General features: G+C 50.4%; 3 protein-coding genes across 5 annotated transcripts in view; 2 read left to right on the top strand and 1 right to left on the bottom strand.

The window, feature by feature from the left end:
• TUBGCP2 (tubulin gamma complex component 2) overlaps nt 1-9,254 on the bottom strand; it is a 33,771-nt gene extending 24,517 nt beyond the window's left edge. For 2 of the 3 annotated variants that reach the window (XM_075423278.1, XM_075423280.1), the window contains exons 1-5: nt 9,180-9,254; nt 7,067-7,239; nt 5,599-5,727; nt 5,111-5,287; nt 524-683 (exon numbers count right to left, since the gene is read on the bottom strand). In XM_075423278.1, the coding sequence (XP_075279393.1) occupies nt 524-683; nt 5,111-5,287; nt 5,599-5,727; nt 7,067-7,239; nt 9,180-9,231 (691 nt within the window). In that variant the 5' untranslated portion in view covers nt 9,232-9,254. Of the gene's footprint in view, nt 1-523; nt 684-5,110; nt 5,288-5,598; nt 5,728-7,066; nt 7,240-9,049; nt 9,132-9,179 lie in introns of those variants that run through there. The other variant, XM_075423279.1, reaches the window with a different exon arrangement.
• On the top strand, nt 9,247-17,202 carry ZNF511 (zinc finger protein 511). Its single transcript, XM_075423281.1, has 7 exons — nt 9,247-9,405; nt 9,652-9,725; nt 12,906-13,107; nt 13,266-13,390; nt 14,329-14,514; nt 15,910-15,981; nt 16,719-17,202. Exons 1-6 carry the CDS (start codon nt 9,247-9,249, stop codon nt 15,977-15,979), a joined length of 816 nt encoding a protein of 271 aa, XP_075279396.1. The 3' UTR covers nt 15,980-15,981; nt 16,719-17,202.
• Nucleotides 17,203-18,963: 1,761 nt separating this feature from the next.
• On the top strand, nt 18,964-20,319 carry PRAP1 (proline rich acidic protein 1). Its single transcript, XM_075423276.1, has 4 exons — nt 18,964-19,130; nt 19,324-19,402; nt 19,498-19,556; nt 20,031-20,319. Exons 1-4 carry the CDS (start codon nt 19,123-19,125, stop codon nt 20,293-20,295), a joined length of 411 nt encoding a protein of 136 aa, XP_075279391.1. The 5' UTR covers nt 18,964-19,122; the 3' UTR covers nt 20,296-20,319.
• Nucleotides 20,320-20,448: the final 129 nt, after the last annotated feature.

Genomic DNA, 20,448 nt, shown 5'->3' with positions numbered 1-20,448 from the left:
GGGCCCGGCAGAAATGCACTGGTGGACAAGCTACTCAAGGGCACATCCAAGAATGAGCCTCCTGTTTTCATGTCCCACTTAGACGTAGCCCAAATCCACACCAGGAATAGGCTACAGGTTTCTTGTAGGAGCTTCCACAGTTCTGGGGAATAGAAATATGAGTCTCAAACCCAGCTGCTCTGTTCCAAAAAAAGTCCTTACCTAATTCATAAATAAGAAACTATATACAGCTCAGCCTAAAGCTAGAATACAACAGGGAGAGATTAGTCCCCTGCTGCTCTGGCAAAGAGATAGACAGAAATTAGGGAGGTTGTTATAGCCTTACTGGAGATGATATTGAGCTGGGTGGATTGATGAATGCTCCCTTGTCAGGTAGGACTTTTTTTCTGAACCTCGCTCTTCATCTATGGAGTGCAAAGAGCCAAGTTTTGCTTTCATCCTGAGTGTCATGAAATCTGAATGGCATTTCTGAGCAAGTACAAAACATAAAAAGTTAATACAATTTTCCCTGCATATCACATACCTATAGGTACTGTTGTGTCAGTGCTTAAACTGGTGCCAGTTAAGAAATCACCAATAAGTGCAGGTCTCTCATAGACCCAGGATGGAAATACTGGAATGGGCTGACCAGAATTCTTCTTCTTCTGCTTATCTCGAAGGATTTTTCGTGTAAGCTCAAGAGGCTGTTGGAGAAAGAGAGAGAAATAAGGAAAGAGATCTTCAGAATCCAATAATAACAGAAAGTAGAATAGCTGATGTTTCAGTAGCACAGTGTAGGATTAGTTCTCACAATATCATTTAGTCTACTGGACTCTGTGCTGCAGAGGTGATTTTTTTATACAGTTTGCCTTCTTTTTATGGGAGGGTACAGGAAATAATGCCTTTCTGCACCCCTCCCCACCAGCCTGGGTGCTAAGGCACACATAGCGGAGCAGAATGGGGACATGCACAACCACCGGACAGCTTACTAGTTTGCAAAGCGCACCACAAGAAAGGCAGCAAACTCCTTCCAGAAGCAGTAAGCAGTACCATCTTATTCAAGGTGCACTTGCATATAGGCTAATTAACACCTCTGAACTCGGTTTCTGGGCAGTGCCCACTGAGTAGCTGTGTGCCAAATGCAAGCCAGATAATCCACCCACAGATAGCTGGAAAGTGACGGAGCTTTTAACTCTGAACAGGGGTCAGCAAAGGAAATAAGCTCTTAAAGACCGAAAGACTTTCCACCCCTGGCTCCGGGTCTCTGACATTAAAATAAATGCAGTGCAAGATTAACTCTCAGCTGGAGAGGCCTGCGAGATGTACAACCTACTTGAACATTTAGAATCCCAAGCACACAAACATGGGAGACATGCTCATGAATGCCATTTCTTAAGCTCCACAGATGTGTAGGTGAAATGGAACATGCAGGGGGTCATTCTACTTTCCTCTCAGAGGAGAGAGGAACTTGGGAAGAACGCAAATGTACATGTGAGCTTTGCATCTTAAAGCATGGCGCTGTTACACGTGTGAGGCAGTTGACGCACACTGTGCCTGGCGCCAGCCATTTTTCATATTCTTATTGCTGCCCAGTGCTGGGTCTTGAAATCCTTCAAACAGGCATCAGCTGTGGGATCACTCTTCCAAGCAGCACCCATTCTGGGCATGTCTGCTCCAGCCTCGCTGCTGGCATAATGCCAGTACAATGTCCGCAGGACAGAGGCACCCCAAAGCAACACTACGCTCCTATTTATAGTGCATTTGTGTGATCTGCTAGAAGGACCTCAATTTCCTCTGCTCCTCTAACAGAAACAGGACTCTCATAGGAGGGTATGGAGAAGTTATGAAGCGTCAAGTAAGCTGCCAGCAATTCAAACGACGACTAAACTTCACATGAAATAGCAGATCTCAGTGTAGGACCGAGTCCTCCACACAGGCAAACAACTTTAACTCCTTTATAAATCTTAAACCCATACAGTGAGAATACTGCTCTACTGAAGTATAGTAGTTTACTTGTCTGTCACAATCTGGACACACAGACATTGGCTAAAAGATGAAAAAAAATCACGTGCACTTTCTGCATCATCTTGAGCTTCAGGTCATTAAAGGAAGACCTGGAATGGAACATCTCCCTGTAGCACTGGCCCTACGCAACATGGCTGTATGAATAAGTTTCTGCTTAGGAGAAAGGCAGCCATTGTTACATCTTCCCATATGGCAGGGAGCAATGAATTGGAAGAAAAGCTCCACAAAGCACACACCTCAACATCTCCAGGAACCACGCATACTTTTGAGAGCATATTAAGAAAGTATGTAAGTCCAAAAGCTTCTGAGGCACTGTGCTAAGTATGAGAGACCATACAATCTAACAGCCAGGTAAGATCTCAACAGCACATGTGGATGGAAGACAATACTATAAAATAGAGCTAATTCAGTGAGATGGACTATATGAAAGTTACACCTTGGAAATTCAGAGACATGGAGTAATTCCTGTCTCCAACGGCCAAAATGAAATCAGATCATAGATTCATAGAATGGTTTGGGTTGGAAGGGATCTTTAAAGATCATCCAGTCCAACTTTTCTGCTGTGGGCAGGGACATTTTTACTGGATCAGGTTGCTCAAAGCCCCATCCAACCTGACCTTAAACAATGGTAGGGATGGAGCATCCCATCTAAACCGACCCTCTTTCTGTTTAAAACCGTTGCCCCTTGTCCTGTCACTACGAACACTGGTAAAAAGTCTTACTCAGTCATTCTTATAAACCCCACCCCCCTTTATATATTGAAAGGCTGCTATAAGGTCTCTTCGGAGCCTTCTCTTCTCCAGGCTGAACAGCCCCAACTCTCTCAGCCTTTCCTCATAGGAAAGGTGTTCCAGCCCTCTGATCATTTTTGTGGCCCTCCTCTGGACCAACAGCTCCATGTCTTTCCTGTGCTGAGGGCTCCAGAGTTGGACACAGGACTCCAGGTGAGGTCTCACCAGAGCGGAGTAGAGGGGCAGAATCACCTCCCTTGATCTGCTGGCCACACTTCTTGTGATGCAGCCCAGGATACAGCTGGTTTTCTGTTCTGCAAGTGCACACTGCCAGCTCATGTCCAATTTTAATTTTTCACCTGTACCCCCAAGTCCTTCTCCACAGTGCTGTTCTCCATCCCTTCACCCCCCAGCCTGTACTCATACTGGGGATTGCCCCAATCCAGGTGCAGGACCTTGCACTTGGCCTTGATGAATTTCATGAGGTTCACATGGGCCCGCTCCTCCTGCCTGTCCAGGTCCCTCTGGATGGTATCCCTTCCCTCCAGTGTATCAACTGCACCACTCGGCTTGGTGTCATCTGCAAACCCGCTGAGGGTGCCCTCAATCCCAATAGATATGTCACTGATGATGATATTAAACAGTACTGGTCCCAGTACAGACCTTTGGGGGACACCACACACAGATATGTATTTCACAGTGTATGTGGAACAAGGCTTGCTTCATCACTGCCTGACAGCAGGAGGGGGTTGGACTCCCTCTATTTAAGATTTTAATTCTCTACCACCACATGGATGTACAACCCCTTAAGCTGAGAGACCCGACTGGTGTCCTAAAACACTGAACATGGAGGGTCCATTCCTCCAGCCCTCGATGGCCTGAAATGATTTGACCACCACAGCAGACTCCCCTCTTGGTGGCAGACACACCATCTACTGCTGTCACCTTCACCAGGGACAGGGGGGTGTTCCCTGGAAGGTGTCAGCTCTGCTCAGCCACTGCCACAGAAATATCTTCATAGAGTAAGCACACATCTGCTAAGGAGCCAGCATGGGCAATAAACCATATACAGCCACAGCTAGAGAGCTCAACAGCAAAGTTGGTAGGTCACATCACGAGTGTGAATGCTACCATGTGGCCAAGACAGGGCCAGCAGTGCTGCAGAGTGAGCAGCTGAGTGAAGCACACACTTCACCAACGCAGACAGATCCTGTGTGTTAACAAGACATAGATATGTCTCTATTCAGTGAGGGCGTAGGACTGCCACAACGGAGACTGCAGACAGAGAGGACCCCAGCGTATGATTTCTGAGCATCCACAAGCAGGCTGGCACCGTCAGAAACAGTCACATGCAGAGCCTGGAGGCTTGTCCCCTGTTACATTTTATTGACCAGTCATCAGAAGGCAGAACAGAAACAAACCTCTGGGACAAAGGTAAGCCGCAAAATTTTAATGGGAAGCATTTGCATATATTGTGCAGCTCCTTACTCACTACAGACCTCTAAGCATCTTTTCTTCTTCCCCTTCTCCCCATTTACAACTCTTTCACCTCTGTTCAAATAACTGTCCATACACAGTTGCTCCTGTGCTTTCTGCAGCCAAAATGCCCTTACTTGACCCACAAGCTTTTCGTTACACTTTTCTCCCTCTTGTCCTGTTGAGCAGGGGAAGTGATAGAGCAGCTAGCCAAGGTCAACCCATCACAGTATAGTTATTTATACAAATTACTATAGGAAACAGAAGTTGAGATTTAAGTAATAATCACCCTTCTGCACTTCCTGTCTCCCAGTCTACTGATAATGAAATGTTTGCTTAACTGTTTTCTAAGCCTGTGTCTTGCAATGATACAGTTTACTTCTACAGCAGATTTTTTTCTTCCTTTTTGTCTTTGGCATCACTTTGCAGCATCTATTTCAGAAGCTTAAATAGCTATGTAGAAGGAATGGCTGTGTTCACTTGGGGAATGATTATGTGAGGCACTGTATCCATATTACCTGAGAGAGCAGAACTCCTAGCAAGGATGGGGACACGCCACAATGGCTGCTGAGCTCCTGAGCAAGCACTGCCACAGGCAGAAAAGGAAATGCCAGCACAGCTTAAAGTGGTCATTTGAAATGGGAAAATGAAATTACATTAACCCCCGCCAGTTAGAACTGTCGTGGCCTAAACTTGACTTTCCTTAACTGACTTAGAAAAAGGCCACTTTTATGAAGAACAGCACAAAAATTTAATATAATCTAACAAATTTTGAGATAGATTACCTGCACAGATAGGAACATTTATAATTCCACTAAATTATAAAAGTTAAGATCACAGCTATACACATGAGCAGAAGGAAAAGATTTTTCTGCCCAAAGCTTGAGAAGAGACAGTACCTGCTGTACATTGGAGTTGGCTGTGACACTGCCCAGCTGTTTGAGCAGCTCCTCGAGCTCCTGTGCAGATATCTTGGAAGTAGACAAGGGAATGGAAAAATTTGTGCTGCCACTGTTTGCTGCATCTGCTGCAAGTTCTACCCTTTCTTTAGCATTTTGTTGCAAATACTGGAGTGTCTGTACATGCACAAAAATGAAAAGATATTGTGAATGCTGGTCAGCACACACTAAAGCTAAAAACACACGACCATAACATGGTTGTCCTGAATCAGACCACAGGTATTTCTTTCCCAGTTTCCCACATCTTAGGGTTTATATCAAGGAGTGTAATGAATTTAATACTTAAGTAAATGCTAGAACTGGTTATCTGTTGATTTGAATGCATTATACTGAACATTAACATCAGAAAGCATGCTGTATTTAAAACCACTGCATTGTTGCTACTGCTGAATACTTATAACACACCCAGTTCTAAAGGAGAAACAAACCTCTTTGTCTTCTGTGAGTTTCGACAGCAGATAAACCAAAGAATCTAAATGTCTCGTATTTTTAGACTTCAGCTCATCGTACTTCTTTAAAAAATCTTCAGGAGTTCGAGAAAACTCTGCTATTTTTACCTGCAAAACACCACATTAATATTAAATGTTTAATGTTTATTATTACCACAATATTCAAAAGAGGAGCATTGTGCAAGGATGGAGACAAGATGCAGGCTGCTGCTGCTGCCACTGAAATACTTCAGGGAATGGGTTTTGGACTGAATGATCCAGCATTGCTCTCCTGCTAATAATTATGCTGGAGGACACCAGGGATCCTGGCACTGCAGGTGATGGAGAAGGAACTTTAGGAGAGAAAAGACAAAGGTAAGCACAATATCTACAGCAGGGCTCGTTTTGCATACGCTCAGTCTGAAGCAATATAATCTTGCATCAGCAGGTTTGTTAGGGGATTTGGCACTGAAGCCACATCTGGATACTAGGTCCACTTTGGGGGCCCCACTGGCAAGGAAGACATCAACTGGACTGAGCCATGGAGACGGTGGGGCATACAGCCCACCGCCCAAAAGGGGTTACAGACCCTCCTCTGAGTGGCACAGCAAAAGCACCACAAGCACTGCCACAAACTGTGATACAGAAAATCCCAGCTGGCCCTAGATAAACAGCCCTTTCTGCAAAGAGTGGTGACCCCAGGACGCTTCCAAGAAAGATGGAGAAATCTCCAGGAAATCTTCAAAACACAGCTAAGCAGTCTGTTGTAGCTGTGATACTGACCCTGCTGTGAACAAGGGGTTGGACTCCAGGTCTCCAGCTGTGACTCCTACTTAAATCTTTCTACAAGTCTATGAACTGTAGCTGTTAGTGTAAATGATGCATAAGACTGGAATCATGCAGTTCAGGCTACAAAGCTCTGAACTTTCAGACAGAGTTAGCAATATTCTAGCACTTAAAGCTTGACTGATGGATTGCTTTTAAAAAAGACAATGAAAAGCAGTATTACGGCCACAGAAGTATGCCTGATCATGAGTGTGTCAGGCTTTAACCCCTAATACTTAGGTGATATTCAGAAGAAAAGTCAGGTATTGTTCATATAATAGCATTTCATGCAGCTACTATTTTTCCTTTGTTTTATTCCTCCAGAGGACAATGATTTCACTGTTATTCTCAGAAAAACTTGGGACATCGATTACCCATCACAACATGTGTCCAGCTCTGCACCCACGGAAGTCAAGTTATCTCACAGAAGCGCAGAGTAAGGAAAAGGTAGTTCACATCACTAGCAAAGAGAAATCATGTTGAGGAATATTTATCTTGAATTTCTCCTCGGGGAGGAGTGTGGTTTCAGAGCCAATGGAACCTCTGTTACGACCGCAAAGGCAGCATGCCACCTCAGTCCTGCCGGCCTCCCCGTAAGGTCTGAAACACATCTCAGGTGATACTACAGCATGTCAATGCTCACCTTTGCACTGTGTGCAGAGACACTTGTGGTAACGTAAGGCGTTCGATTCTTCTGCAGAAGATCGATGTAGACTTCGGCTCCTTCCCCGTCGTGAACGTGTAGCAGGCTGAGCAACTCATTGACATCACGGTGAATGCGGAACTCGCTCATAATCCTGCCTGAGGCTACAAGTTCTGTGGGATGCAGAAACAAAGGTGGTAAGTTATTATTTTACTGCTGCAAAAGAAAATATACCCAACGCAAACATTTCCTGAGTACATTATGAGCCTGCAGTCTATGCTAAAATATTTGACTGGAAAAAAGAAACACATGTAAGCGGAGGAAGCAAGCAAAACGGAGATACTCATTGTGCTTGATTTAACTACACTGGTGCAAACCTCACCTTAAACATAGGTGAGCCTGCAGAGGATTTTTCAATCTCAAAATCACACCAGGGGTGGAAAAGTTACTAAGTCATCATAAGAAGTGCTGGTTCGTGTACTGACAGACTGCAGACACAGCTGAAATGGCTGGCTTCAGCAGCCTCCCCCTACTGCTGCTTCTGAAGTTATTCAAAAGCAGTTTTTCTAAGTTTAGGGGTCTTTCTATTATACTGCCCATTTTATTAATGGACAGTCACCAAATTCTACAAAGTTACTTAAATGATGGCCGCACAAGTAAAAGTCTGACTGAGGTATCATGCAAGTACGGAGTTTAATGTGATACTCTGTAGAGATGCAGATTATCAAGCATATGGACACACTTTTGGTTTGCAAAATCATTGAATCATTTAGGCTGGAACGGTCTCTGCAAGCCTCAGCCCAACTCCCTACCCAACGCTGAGACAAATCAGAGCAGGCTGTGCAGGGCCTTGTCCAGTCCACAGATCTCCACAGATCCAGAATCCTCCACTACTCGGGGCCCTGATCCTCTTGTGGAAAGACCTTTTCCTAATATCCAACTGGGATTTCCTGTGCTGCAGCTTGTGCCCAGTGCCTCCGGGGCTCATCCTGTGTCCCTCTGAGCAGAGTCTGGTCCTAGCACATCCAGGACCTCTTTGGGCAACAGAAAATGCTGCTCGATCCCTCTTCACATCCTCTTCTCCAGCTCAGCAAGCCCAGCTCCCCCATCCTCTTCTCGTACGCTCCAGCCCCCACCCACCATGTCCAGGGCCTCCCCAGGTTTGCTTCAGCTTGTCTATAATTCTTTCATATGGGAGCCTCCAGACTGGCTGGTGTTTTGGATGTGGTGTCACGAATGAGGAGTTCCCTTTCCTTTACCTGCTGGCTACTTCCTGGCTAACACAGGTGAGAACTGGCCTTTGCTGGCAGCAGAGCACAGCGCTGGTCAAACCCACCCCGCAGCCCTGGACCTCTAGGTTCCTCTCTATACAGTGGCACTCCAGTCAGCCGTTGCCCAGTCTCTGCTGTCATTTGGGTTACCGTGTCCCCAAGGACTCATCATTTGCATTTTTTCTGATTCCTTAAGGCTTCTGTGAGCTCACCTCTCCAGCCTGTCGGGGTCTCTATGAATGGCCACCAGAGCTCATAGCCTACAAACCCCTCATCCCTACTGTGGGACATGTGAACTCGCCAAAAGCTGTCCCTCCTGTTAGCCCAGCTGCCAAAGGACACATCAAACGTCACCAGCTCCAGCAGCGAGGATCGGCACCAGTAACAACCTCCAGTTCCCCCTTGGGCTGCTGAAGCGATCAGGAGTCCAGAGCATAAAGAATGAGGAGAGGCTGGGCAAGCTGAGCTTGCTCAGCTGGATCCAACCGCATCTCCCGCTGCCCAAATCGGTCCCAGAGACGCTGGGGCCGCGCTCTGCTCAGAGGGGCACAATGAGAGCCCCAGAGGCACCGGCACAAGCTGACGAGAAATCCCGGCCGCCCCCAAGGAAACAGTGAGCAGGGCACCCCTGGGACAGGGCCCCGAAGGGTGGGGGATCCCCAGCCCCAGCCCCGGGGATGCCTCGGCTCGCGCGGACACGGCCCCCAGACACCTGCTGCGGTAGTGGCCCCTCTGGGAGCAGGGTCGAGCCGGAGACCCCCATCCGGGTGCCGCAGCAAGCCCCCCGCCTCCCCGACCACTTCGCACCCCAGCTCGCCCTCAGGCCCCGGCCCCGGCCCTACCTGCCCGCCCGGAAGTGCCCGCCGCCGGCGCCCGGAAGCGCACCCCGCGCATGCGCGCCCTCGGGCGATGCTGCCGCTGTCGCCCGGGCTGCGCCACCGCCTGCGGGAGGGGCCGCCCCCGCCGGCCCCGCTGGCCCCGCCGGCCCCGCCCCGCGCCCCGCCGGCCCCGCCCTTCGCCTTCGCCCCCCGCCGCCTCCGTCTCGGCCGCCAGCATCCGCTCCTCGAGGTGGGGGCTGCTGCCGCGCTGGGCCGGCCGCCCGGGCCTGGGCCTGGGCCTGGGCCTGGGCCTGGGCCTGGGCCTGGGCCTGGGCCTCTGGGCCCGCTCTGCGTGGGGAGCGGAGGCCGTGACGCCTCGGAGTCCCCGGGCCTCTCCCAGCGCGGGCCCCGCCGCGGCCTACATCCGCGGAGGACAAGGGTTTGCTGTGTGGAGGCAGGCCCGTCTGCCCAACGCCTCTCTTTCCTCCTCTCCTAGGATGGGGACGTCCACAGGCACCTCTACCTCCAGGGCGTCCTCACCGGCCTGGCGGACCCGGCGGACAGACCCAGGTGGGTGAGGCGGGCCTGGCGGGTGTGCCGCGGGCTTCGCGCCGGCCTGCGGCAGCGGTGCTGCGAGCCCTGCCTGCCTGCCTCGCGCGGCTGTGGGGCGGTGGGCGCCATTCCACGCGTCCGCGGGCTGCGGGGCCGAGGGGGAGGCAGAAGTTAAAAGGGAGAGGACGCGGACGCGCTGCGAAGGAAAAGGAGATGATGTAGTTTGCAAACCTCGTTGTCCTTCTGAAAAGGTCAAAAATGGGTATTTTGTGCGGCAGCAGTTGTCTGTCTGAATACTGACTTGTTGTGCTTGCTAGATGTGATGTCGTTTAATGGAGAGCACCCCGTAAGCAGATAAGACATTTGTCAATTCTGTGTGCCCTGGCTGCCAAGAAGGCCAATGGCATCCTGGGCTGCATTAAGAAGAGTGTGGCCAGCAGGTCGAGGGAGGTTCTCCTCCCACTCTACTCTGCCCTAGTGAGGCCCCATCTGGAGTACTGCGTCCAGTTCTGGGCTCCCCACTTCAGGAAAGATGAGGAGCTACTGGCGAGAGTCCAGCAGAGGGCTACGAGGATGATGAGGGGACTGGAGCATCTCTCCCACAAGGAGAGGCTGAGGGAGCTGGGCTTGTTCAGCCTGAAGAAGACAAGGCTGAAAGGGGACCTTATAAATGCTTATAAATATCTGAAGGGTGGGTGTCAGGAGGATGGGGCCAGACTCTTTTCAGTGGCGCCCAGCGACAGGAAGTTCCAGCTGAACACAAGGAAGAACTTCTTCCCTCTGAGGGTGACGGAGCACTGGAACAGGTTGCCCAGAGAGGTTGTGGATTCTCCTTCTCTGGAGGTATTCAAGACCTGCCTGGACAAGGTCCTGTGCAGCCTGCTGTAGGTGACCCTGTTTCGGCAGGGGGGTTGGACTAGATGACCCACAGAAGTCCCTTCCAACTCTTTAACATTTTGTGATTCTGTGATATAATTGTGGAGATGCTTAATACCAAACTATTTCTTATTCATGTTAAACTTTTCTGGATCACACCAGATAATACTAGGAAACTATTCCCAGGTGGGAGTGACATGCAGCCATGGGACCCACAGAGGTCCCTTCCAACCCCTACCATTCTGTGATTCTGTGATGTGTCTGAAAATGGGGATTGTAGCTAAACAGGATTTCAGTGGCATGTTATTATCATAGAATCATAGAATGGAAGGGTTGGAAGAGACATTAAAGATTATCTGGTTTCAACCCCCCTGCCATGAGCAGGGACATCTTCCACTAGACCAGGTTGCTCAGAGCTCCATCCAACCTGGCCTTGAACACTTACAGGGAGGGGGCAGCCACAGCTTCTGTGGGCAACCTGTTCCAGTGCCTCACCACCGTCATGGTGAAGAATTTCTTCCTAATATCCAATCTAAATCTGCCCTCTTTTATTTTAGAGCCATTCCCCCTTGTCCTATCACTACACACCCTTGTAAAAAGTCCCTCTCCATCCTTCCTGTAGGCCCCCTTCAGGTACTGGAAGTCTGCTGTAAGGTCACCCCGGAGCCTTCTCTTCTCCAGCTGAACAGCCAAAACAGTGTGAGAGCTGCATGGTACGGACAGCCCCAGTTAGGAAGGCCAAGCCTGGGGGACAGTCTTTGTCTAACTTTTAAACCTGCCTTTGTGTATAAAACTGAGGAAGTACTCTGAGCATTGTGTGAGGTTGTCCTACAAATGCATGTTAAACAACATTGGCACAAAGTTTTAATTCACAGCTGCAACTTTAAGGTCAAACAGCTCATTTCTCACATTGCTGCTTGGTGTTTATTCTTAATTGAAGCACCGTTTCAGGGGACAATAATGTATACGGTACTCAAGCCATAGCAGTAAATGAGACTTTCCAACTGCCAGCAACATCGTAATCTTCATTCCACTGCACCTTGCATTTAATTTAAGTATTATTCAGAAAAAATGCCACAAGTAAATCTCATTCTATGACCAGGTGACCCGCCAAGTGGATGAGGGAAGGGCTGTGGATGTTGTCTACCTGGACTTTAGTAAGGCCTTTGACACTGTTCCACACAGCATCCTCCTGGAGAAACTAGCTGCCCGTGGTTTGGATGAGTGTACTCTCGCTGGGAATGGCCGAGCCCAGAGAGTGGTGTTGAATGGAGTTAAATCCAGCTGGTGGCCACTCACAAGTGGTGTTGAGTCACAAGCTCAGTTTTGGGTCCGGTCTTGTTTAACATCTTTATCAGTGATCTGGATGAGGGGATTGAGTGCTCCCTCAGTAAGTTTGCAGATGACACCAAGTTGGGTGGGAGTGTGGATCTGCTTGAGGTTAGGAAGGCTCTGCAGAGGGATCTGGACAGACTGGATCGGTGGGCCGAGGCCAACTGTATGAGGTTCAACAAGGCCAAGTGCCGGGTCCTGCACTTTGGGCACAACAACCCCATGCAACGCTACAGGCTTGGGGAGGAGTGGCTGGAAAGCTGCCCGGCGGAAAAGGACCTTGGGGTGTTGGTTGACAGCCAGCTGAACATGCACCAGCAATGTGCCCAGGTGGCCAAGAAGGCCAACAGCATCCTGGCTTGTATCAGGAATAGTGTGGCCAGCAGGAGCAGGGAGGTGATCGTGCCCCTGTACTCGGCATGGTGAGGCCACACTTGGAGTGCTGTGTTCGGTTTTGGGCCCCTCACTGCAAGAAAGATGTTGAGTTGCTGGAACGTATTTGGAGAAGGGCAGTGAGGTTGGTGAGGGGTCTAGAGAACAAGTCTTATGAGGAGCAGCTGAAGGAGCTGGGTCTGTTTAGTCTGGAGGAGGCTGAGGGGAGACCTTATTGCTCTCTACAACTACCTGAAAGGAGCTTGTAGTGAGGCAGGTGTTAGTCTCTTCTCCCAACTAACTAGTGAAAGGATGAGAGGCAATGGCCTGAAGTTGTGTCAGGGAAGTTTAGATTGGATATTAGGAAAAATTTCTTTACTGAAAGAGTGGTCAGACATTGGAACAGGCTGCCCAGGGAAGTGGTGGAGTCGCCATCCCTGGAGGTGTTCAAAAAACATGTAGATGTGGCACTTCGGGATATGGTTTAATAGGCATGGTGGTGTTGGGTTGACTGTTGGACTTGATGCTCTTAGAAGTCTTTTCCAACCTATGATTCTATGCAGCTTAATTTAAAGCTATAATTTAACCTAAGGCGTGGATGTCCAAATTTCCTCACAGGGTGTCTGAATTCAGTTGCCACATCTCTGGGTGCTGCCAAGTCTTTGATACACTGGAGGGCTATGAGCACCACTACAACACGCTGCACAGGAATGTCTGCTCCTTCTGCAAGCGCTCCTTTCCGTCGGGGCATCTCTTGGATATCCACATCTTGGAGTGGCACGACTCGTTCTTCCAAATAATGGCAGAGAAGCAAAACATGGTGAGTTGCCGTGCTCAGCCCTTTGCTCATGGTTGGTGTGCACGGCGCAGGCTGGCATCCTTAGAGACTGACTATTAGGAGAGGGCACCTGTGTCCCCAGCTGACACCTCTTGCCTTTTCCAGTTATGTCTTTTTACAAATTTTTCCCTACCTTTCAGTACAAGTGTTTGGTAGAAGGCTGTGCAGAGAAGTTCAAGAGCACCAAGGACAGAAAGGATCACTTGGTCACCGTTCACCTTTATCCTAATGACTTCCGGTTTGATAGACCAAAGAAAGTGAAAAGGTAACTGCAGAACTGCAATAGCACAACTGTTTTTCCCCTGTGGAGGTGATGTTGTGCTTCTCTGCTGTCTCACTCCCTTTCCAAAGTGAGCAAGTTTATATTCTAAGAGGCTCAGAAATGATGTTTGCTGCTGCTTCTAAGAACAGGTAAACTTGCAAGTCTTCCTGTGGCAATGTTTTACTTTATCTGAATGTTGAAGCACGTCTTATTTCTCTCCCTGTGTGGCTCCAGGCTCTGCTCCCTTGGTGCCGTCTCCAGTGTAAATACAAAGCCCAGCATCTCTCTGCATCGCTTTGTGCACGTTTCCTGCTTTGCTCTCCAACCCTTTGCAATATTCCTGTTCCCCAAAAGCACGCGTAGAACAGAGGGAGCCTTTGTGAGTTTGGCAAATGGCTTTCTCGGCTGTGCGCTCATTTCCAGCACTGCTTTCACTGCAGGGATTATTAATGCAAGGACTGATGGTGTTTGACACCTTCTTCGGAGACCTGGGTGATGGGACAGAGAGAAAATTTCTTGCCTGGCAGGGTGGTGTTGCACGGGGATCGGTCCCCAAAGGAACAGGGGACTGGGTCTGTGAAGTCTTTCAAAGCTTGCTTGCATATCCTGGTGTGAACCCTGTGAACCCGCTAGTCCAGCCCTCTGAGCCTGCTGCAGGAGTTATGCTTTATGGACTGAAGAAAAGACCTTAGGGACAAAGCTGTGTGCTATAATGCAGCAACCCTGAATAGTTCAGTAGAAACTCATACAAGCCTATCATGCAGCTATCCAGCAGCCTTTTGGCTGCTCCTGGTGGTTTGTGCAGCCAAATCTCTGTGCCTCCATGCAGTAACTCAAACAAGTTGGACTTGACGTGTTTTGTCCTGAAATACCTTTCATTTCCTTTGCTCTGCACTTAAGTAGCAGCTGCTGAGAAGGGATGTAAAATTTTCTTCCTGCAGTGGCCCCAAGCACGTGAGCTCTCGCACGAAGCAGGGTGCCAGCATGCCAATAGATGTGAGCATGGAGACATCAAAGCAATTCCAAGTGGACCTCATGGAGACAGGGCCCAGTGAGAACATGGAGATCCCTCAGCCTGCAGCCAGCCCTGGCCCCTCAGTGCCAGAGAAGCGGCTCTATAAATCCAGGTCTGTACTGTTAGCCTCCACAGGCAAAAATTTCTGGGGCTGGGACCATATCACCTTAGCTGCATTTTGCAGTGCCTGGTGCAGCATGGCTTGGGCTGTTTTAGTGTTGAAGGTAAGAGGTAGGATTTCCATGTATGTTTTAAAAGCCATTTTTAAAAGAGGGAAACGTAAGGAAGGACAGAGCATGTGTATGCTGTGAAAGTCGTGTCAACAAGTTTCTGTTAGTCCACCCATGATCTCTTCCCAGGGTGTTGCAGAATGGCATGGGTCTGAAGGCAAGAACTCTGTCCTAAAATACTCAAACTTTGTAACACTTCCCCATGGTAGCTGATTGGGGGCTGGTGCATTTCACTGTAGCTGTCTGTGCTCCCATGGAGTCGCAGGACAAGGCACAGATACAGCAGGTGAACATTCTGCTCTAAATCTTGGGTTTTGCAAGGCCAGAGCAGCATTGCTGGTTTTTCTGTTTGGTTTTTGTTTTGTTTTAAATAAAATCTTTACAGAAAGTTGAAACTGAATTGCCTAATGCTGGCTTGACTTTTGAAACCCCCCTCATCATGTGCTGTAAAACCTGTGCAAGATACCAGGTAGCCATCAAAAGGTCACCACCCTCTTCCCAGCAGCTGGATTGGTCGTTTTAGTCATCGTTTTAATCGTATCTCAGCATAAAGGCAGTCTGGAAGGAGCACGATGATGAGCCCGTGACCGTGCTGGAGCACTGCGTGGGGAAAGCCGCTTCTGTTCTCAGCTCCCTCTTGCTTTTCACAGCCATCATGTTTTGCTCTGCCTCTGCAAGATGAGGTGAGCGTTGCTGTTGCAGGGCTTTCTAACGAGTTGTGAAATCTGAAAGCACTCGCAACACACTGAAGCCGGTTGGGTCTGCTTTAGCATGTCATGGTTTTTCCTGACAAAATCCTGGCCCTAAGCGGCTGCCAGGGTGACATTTTAAACTTCACTGCTTTGTCCCACATAACACCTTATAAACCAGAAAGAAACTCTCTTGAATTCAGTGTGATACTGCAGGTCAGAAGGAAAATTTGCTGCTGAAAGGCCACACTTTTACTGCTACTTCTGCTCTCCTGCTCTTCACAACCATGTGCTTCCACAAAAATACACTGCAGCTGCCCAGTGGCATGTTACCTTTTGTAACACTTTACACCCAGTCCTAAAGAGAGGGGCCTCCAGAACGTAAATGAGATGTACAGAATAAATGGGAAAGCAGACCAGTATTTCACTCATTTTTTTTAATTACACTTTGGCAATTTAGATGTCCTGCTCCTCTGATACCTTGCTCTTCCCACTCCGAGAGCTTGAAATGCTACACAAAGCATAAAGCGTCCTGGTGATCTGCGAGAGGTGGGGTGTTAACGTATTAAAGCGTGTTTCCCTTTCCAGGATCCCATCCACAATTTGCTTTGGACAGGGGGCCACCCGAGGATTTAAAGGACCAAGGAAGAAAGTCTGAAGGTCAGTGCACCAGATTTGTGCAAGATGAGAAGGCGCCGGCTGCTGCCACTGTTAATGCTGCAAACGTTGGCAATGGCACTGTGACTGAGCAGGGATGTTTGCAGTTGCATGTGAAAGTCCCACTCCGTACAGGGAAGGCAGAAGGGTAAAACCAGGGATTGTGCGGCAGCAGCTTGTGATACATCAGTACCTCAGGAGGTGCTTTGCTACAGCCCCTTCGTGTCTCTACCACCTCTCTTTGACAGCATTTCAGAGCCGACCTGTGCTTATGTTTATCCTTCTGAGACATAACAGTCTCTTTTCTGATCCCCTCAAATCAAACCACAAATAAATTTGTCTGCCTCTGTGCTGGAAGTTTTAGTATCATCAGTGCCAGGACTGCTCTGGGCAGCAGTGTCTTTCTAGATAGATGGTTGCATCTTGACTGAGCTTGCAAATGGCAAATGCTGTTCTGAAACTCCAGGTAGCTGTAGGGATCACGCTGACTTTGTGAAAAACTTGCAAGGAATTGCTGCCAGAAATGCAGCAGGGATAACACCAAGCTAAATACACCATGTTCCCTCTTCCTGCAGGAAGCCCTGCGTCCCCCCAGCTGTTTCAGCTAACCTGGAGGCAGGCTGCCGTGCTTCCCTGCCAGGCCTGCTTGCACAGCGGAGAATCAAAATCCAGAGGAAGAGCGGTGTAGCTTGCAACAACTAATTTCATTCTTTTAATTTAATTCTTTCATTTTCTCACAGTGTTTTAAAAAGCTCCCAGCAAGGACAGCCCGTGGGACAGCACGCAGACATGGGGTGGATTGAACTCTGCATCAGTTGCTTGCAAAAAGTCTCGGAGTGCGGCAGAGAACTGTGACGTGGAGGTGAGAGGAAGTCAGCTGCTGGAGCTGAGACTACACAGGATTTTTTTTTTTTAATTTTTTGCCTTTTTGGGGAAAAAAAAATAGATTCAAGAAATTCCAAGACAAAATCTGCTGGCTGTATGGAAGCAGGAACCACTGATAAAAAAGAAAACAGAAAAAAAGTGCACGTTGGTCCCTAATTCTGACCTTCTCCATCTTGCTGTATTATGTTCTGCTCCCTGGTGCTTGCTCTGAAACCCCACTGAAAAGTTTGCCCAGGCGAGGAAAAGCATTCTGGTGCCTTGCAGCTAATTTGCATGGGGAGTTAAAATAAAGTGACTTCCAACTAGGTGAATAAATAAAAGGAATTTTTACAAAATTGCTTTGTAGAGAATTTAAATGCTGTTTGAAGCCCAGGCACAGTCAGAGGTGCAGAATGAACCTCCCTTTGCTCCAGATAACCTCCACCTCAACCTGATTTTGAGGGTATTTTTCCCCTCTGTGTTTCCCTTTTTAGTCTCATCGTGCTGAGAGAAAAGATTGACTGGAAATGCAGAGCCAGGCTCAGCATGCTGCCGCCAGGTCTCAGGGTCCTGTTGAACTGTGATACTTACAAAATTGTCCATAAAGGGAAATAGGGAAGTTGCTGGAACGGCATTTATTGAAGAAGCTTAGGATCTATAATTGCTTTTTTTTTTCCCTTGGCCCCCTTCTCCGGGAAGAACCAAGGCTTTGAAAACTCCTTGCAAAAAAACACAGACGTGCACCCTTGCCCCACACAGACACCCATGCACACCCACCCCATGCACACACATGTACACCCCCACACCTCTCCACGCGCATGCACACCTCCCCACGCACACCCACCCACCCCCCCCACACACACCTGCCCCACACACCTCCACACCTCCCCACACACACCTGCCCCACACACCTCCACACCCCCTCATGCACACACATACATCCCATGCACACACACCCCACGCACACACCTGTGTCGCACATCTCCACGCCACGTTCTGTGCACAGCCCTCACCCCAGCCAGCTGCTGGTCACTCAGAGATGGGCCGTGGTACAGACCAGGGGAGACCAGGCTCTGTCACCACTTTTGTGGCCACCACCCTGGTGCTCCTGCCCCATGTCTGCTCAGCAACATCTATCAGCAGAGACCAGCAATGACCAAAAATCTCTTTCCAACACTGGAAGCTGCGAATGAGGCTTTTCTCCCCATTGGAAGAACTGGAAATTTAAAGCAGGCATCACATTCACTGCTGGAGAAGCCTGCAGGCTTTGGCACGCGATGGTACAAAGGTCACGCAGAAGCAGCTGTATCTGCTCTCCCTTATGTGTTAAGGTCTGCGATCCACATGCATGTCCAAGCAGGGGTACACCCAGCACGTGCACCCATTTGCAGGCAAGCACACACATGGCCTGAGCTCTGCACAAGTATGATACGTGGATACAGCACATACCTGCACACACCACGCACAGACATGTGCAGACACAGGGCATGCAGTGCAGGCACAGCAAACACACATCAAAGTGCAGTGCACACCTGCACATGTGTGTGCACGCAGACAGTCCACAGGCATGTGTACGTACAGCAAGCGTGCACAGCGTGTGCATGCACACACAGCTGTGCCATGCAGATGGCAACGCACGCACACGCGCCAGGCACGTGCACCGTGCGCACACAACGCACAGCTGTGGGCAGCAAAGCGTGCCCTTGCCAGCCCGGACAAAGACGCAGACGGATGGCACACACACACAGAGACTGGCAGCACGCGCAGAGGTCCCTGGTCTGGTGGAAGGTGTCCCTGCACATGGTGGGAGGGGTTGGACTGGGTAATCTTGGAAGGACCCTTCCAACCCAAACCACCCTATAAACTAAGGTTGCCTGGAGTCCACATTCCTCTCTTTGGACACCCACTGCTCACAAGGGCCTGGTTGTGCTCCAATAAGCCTTATCTGTGTCACACAGCAAGACTGCGAGTGTCATCTCGAAGGAGGCTTTTAGCTGGTTCCTGCTTCTGCTCACTGCTCGCAGAGGGCATTTAGTCGCAGTTCATTTACTCAGAGATCAGAAACGTGGCTGTTTGCCCCATTGTCAAATACGGGGATGCACGTCCCTGGGTGCGTGGTGGGGATAATCCGGTGCCCCGTTTGCCCCACGCAGCACCGGCAGCACAGCCCGGCACCACCCCAAGCCACGCAGGACGTGTGGGCCGGGCGGCCCCGGAAGCGGCCGCGCCCGCCAGCAGGCAAAGTGCGGGGCAAGGGCTGGCCACCAGCAGAAGGCAGCCATGGCGCGGTAGGTCCCTGCGGGCAGCACCGGGGGGGACACGGGGCAGGTGGCATGGGCAGGGTTGGGTGCTGGGGCCCGGGAAGGAGCTGTGGGCACAGGCACGGGGTGCAGGCAGGGACTGGGGGCACAGGCAGGGGTCGTGGGCGCAGGCTGCAGGCAGGCACCAGCCAACGTGGCTCCTCTGCCCCCTCCCTGCCAGCATGACGGCCGTGCGGCTCTGCAGCGTCGCCATCCTGCTGGGTGCTGCCCTGCTCCTGCCTGCGGCTGGGGGCACCCAGGTGAGCACCCACCCTCTGCCCCGCATCACCAGTGGGCACAGGGGGGACCATGCGTGATCCAGGCCACCCCCCCGTGCCCCCGTCTCTCCCTGCAGGCTCCAGGCAACACTGGCCCGAAGGACCTGGCCGCAGAGCAGGATCGGGCCAAGGAAATGTAAGATGCGGCCGCGCTCCTTGCGCCTTCGGGCGCCTGCATCTGGCTTGGTGTAAAAACCAATGAAAGGACACCCCAAAATGTAAAGCATTTTGGGGGAGGAGGGGGGAAATAAATTCCTCTCTCTGCTTTGCACCCCCCGAAAATTAAGGGGCTCTCACCTCTGTCTTCCCCCAAAACCACCCAAACTCTCCGAGCGTCGAGCCCCAGCTGGTTTCCCTTTGCTGGCGGCAGTGGGGAGCTGCGGGCGCTGCAGTGCTGATGCCCTAGACCCATCCAGCCCACTCATGGGACAAGCGGCTAAATTAGCCCGTTTGCTCCCCAAGATGCTAACTGCAGACTCCTGGGGTGAGGGGGGGGTTCTCAGCAGGGTCCCTGCACTCTGATGGGGTGGGATTCCCCTGGGGCAAGGGGATATTTAGTAACCCTGATGCACTGCGACCTTTCCTCGCCGACTTTGCTTGCCTGTTCCAGCGTCCTTGGCATACGAGCCATGGAGCCGCCAGAGGAGGGTGAGGTCACCGAAGAGGTGGAACCAGGTGTAAAGGTCTTCTCCAGCAGCGCCTGGGCTCAATGGGGCCCTCGTAAATCCCAGGCGGGACCGGAGGAGGACCGCGACCACCTCCACCATCCCCAGGACGACACCAGGGAGGCTGATGCCCGCAGGCCACCCTGGACGCTGTCCCGGGAGGTGCAGAATGGCCCGGAGGAGGACCGCGACCATCTCCACCACAGTTGAGTGGAGACATGCCCCGGCTGTGAAATCAGGGGTAGCAGCTACCCCGGGGCTTCCCGAGGGGACTCGTCCCTCCCTACCCACCCTTGAGCTCCCCCAATAAACCCATTCTCCCCTCTGCGTCCTGGTGGGCTCCTCACTGCTGCCAGAAACAGC

Source organism: Opisthocomus hoazin, chromosome 6 (genome assembly GCF_030867145.1).
Source record: "Opisthocomus hoazin isolate bOpiHoa1 chromosome 6, bOpiHoa1.hap1, whole genome shotgun sequence".
Taxonomy (NCBI): Eukaryota; Metazoa; Chordata; class Aves; order Opisthocomiformes; family Opisthocomidae; genus Opisthocomus; species Opisthocomus hoazin.
Note: the sequence above shows the minus strand (reverse complement) of the source record. Positions and strands in the feature narration are given on the sequence as shown.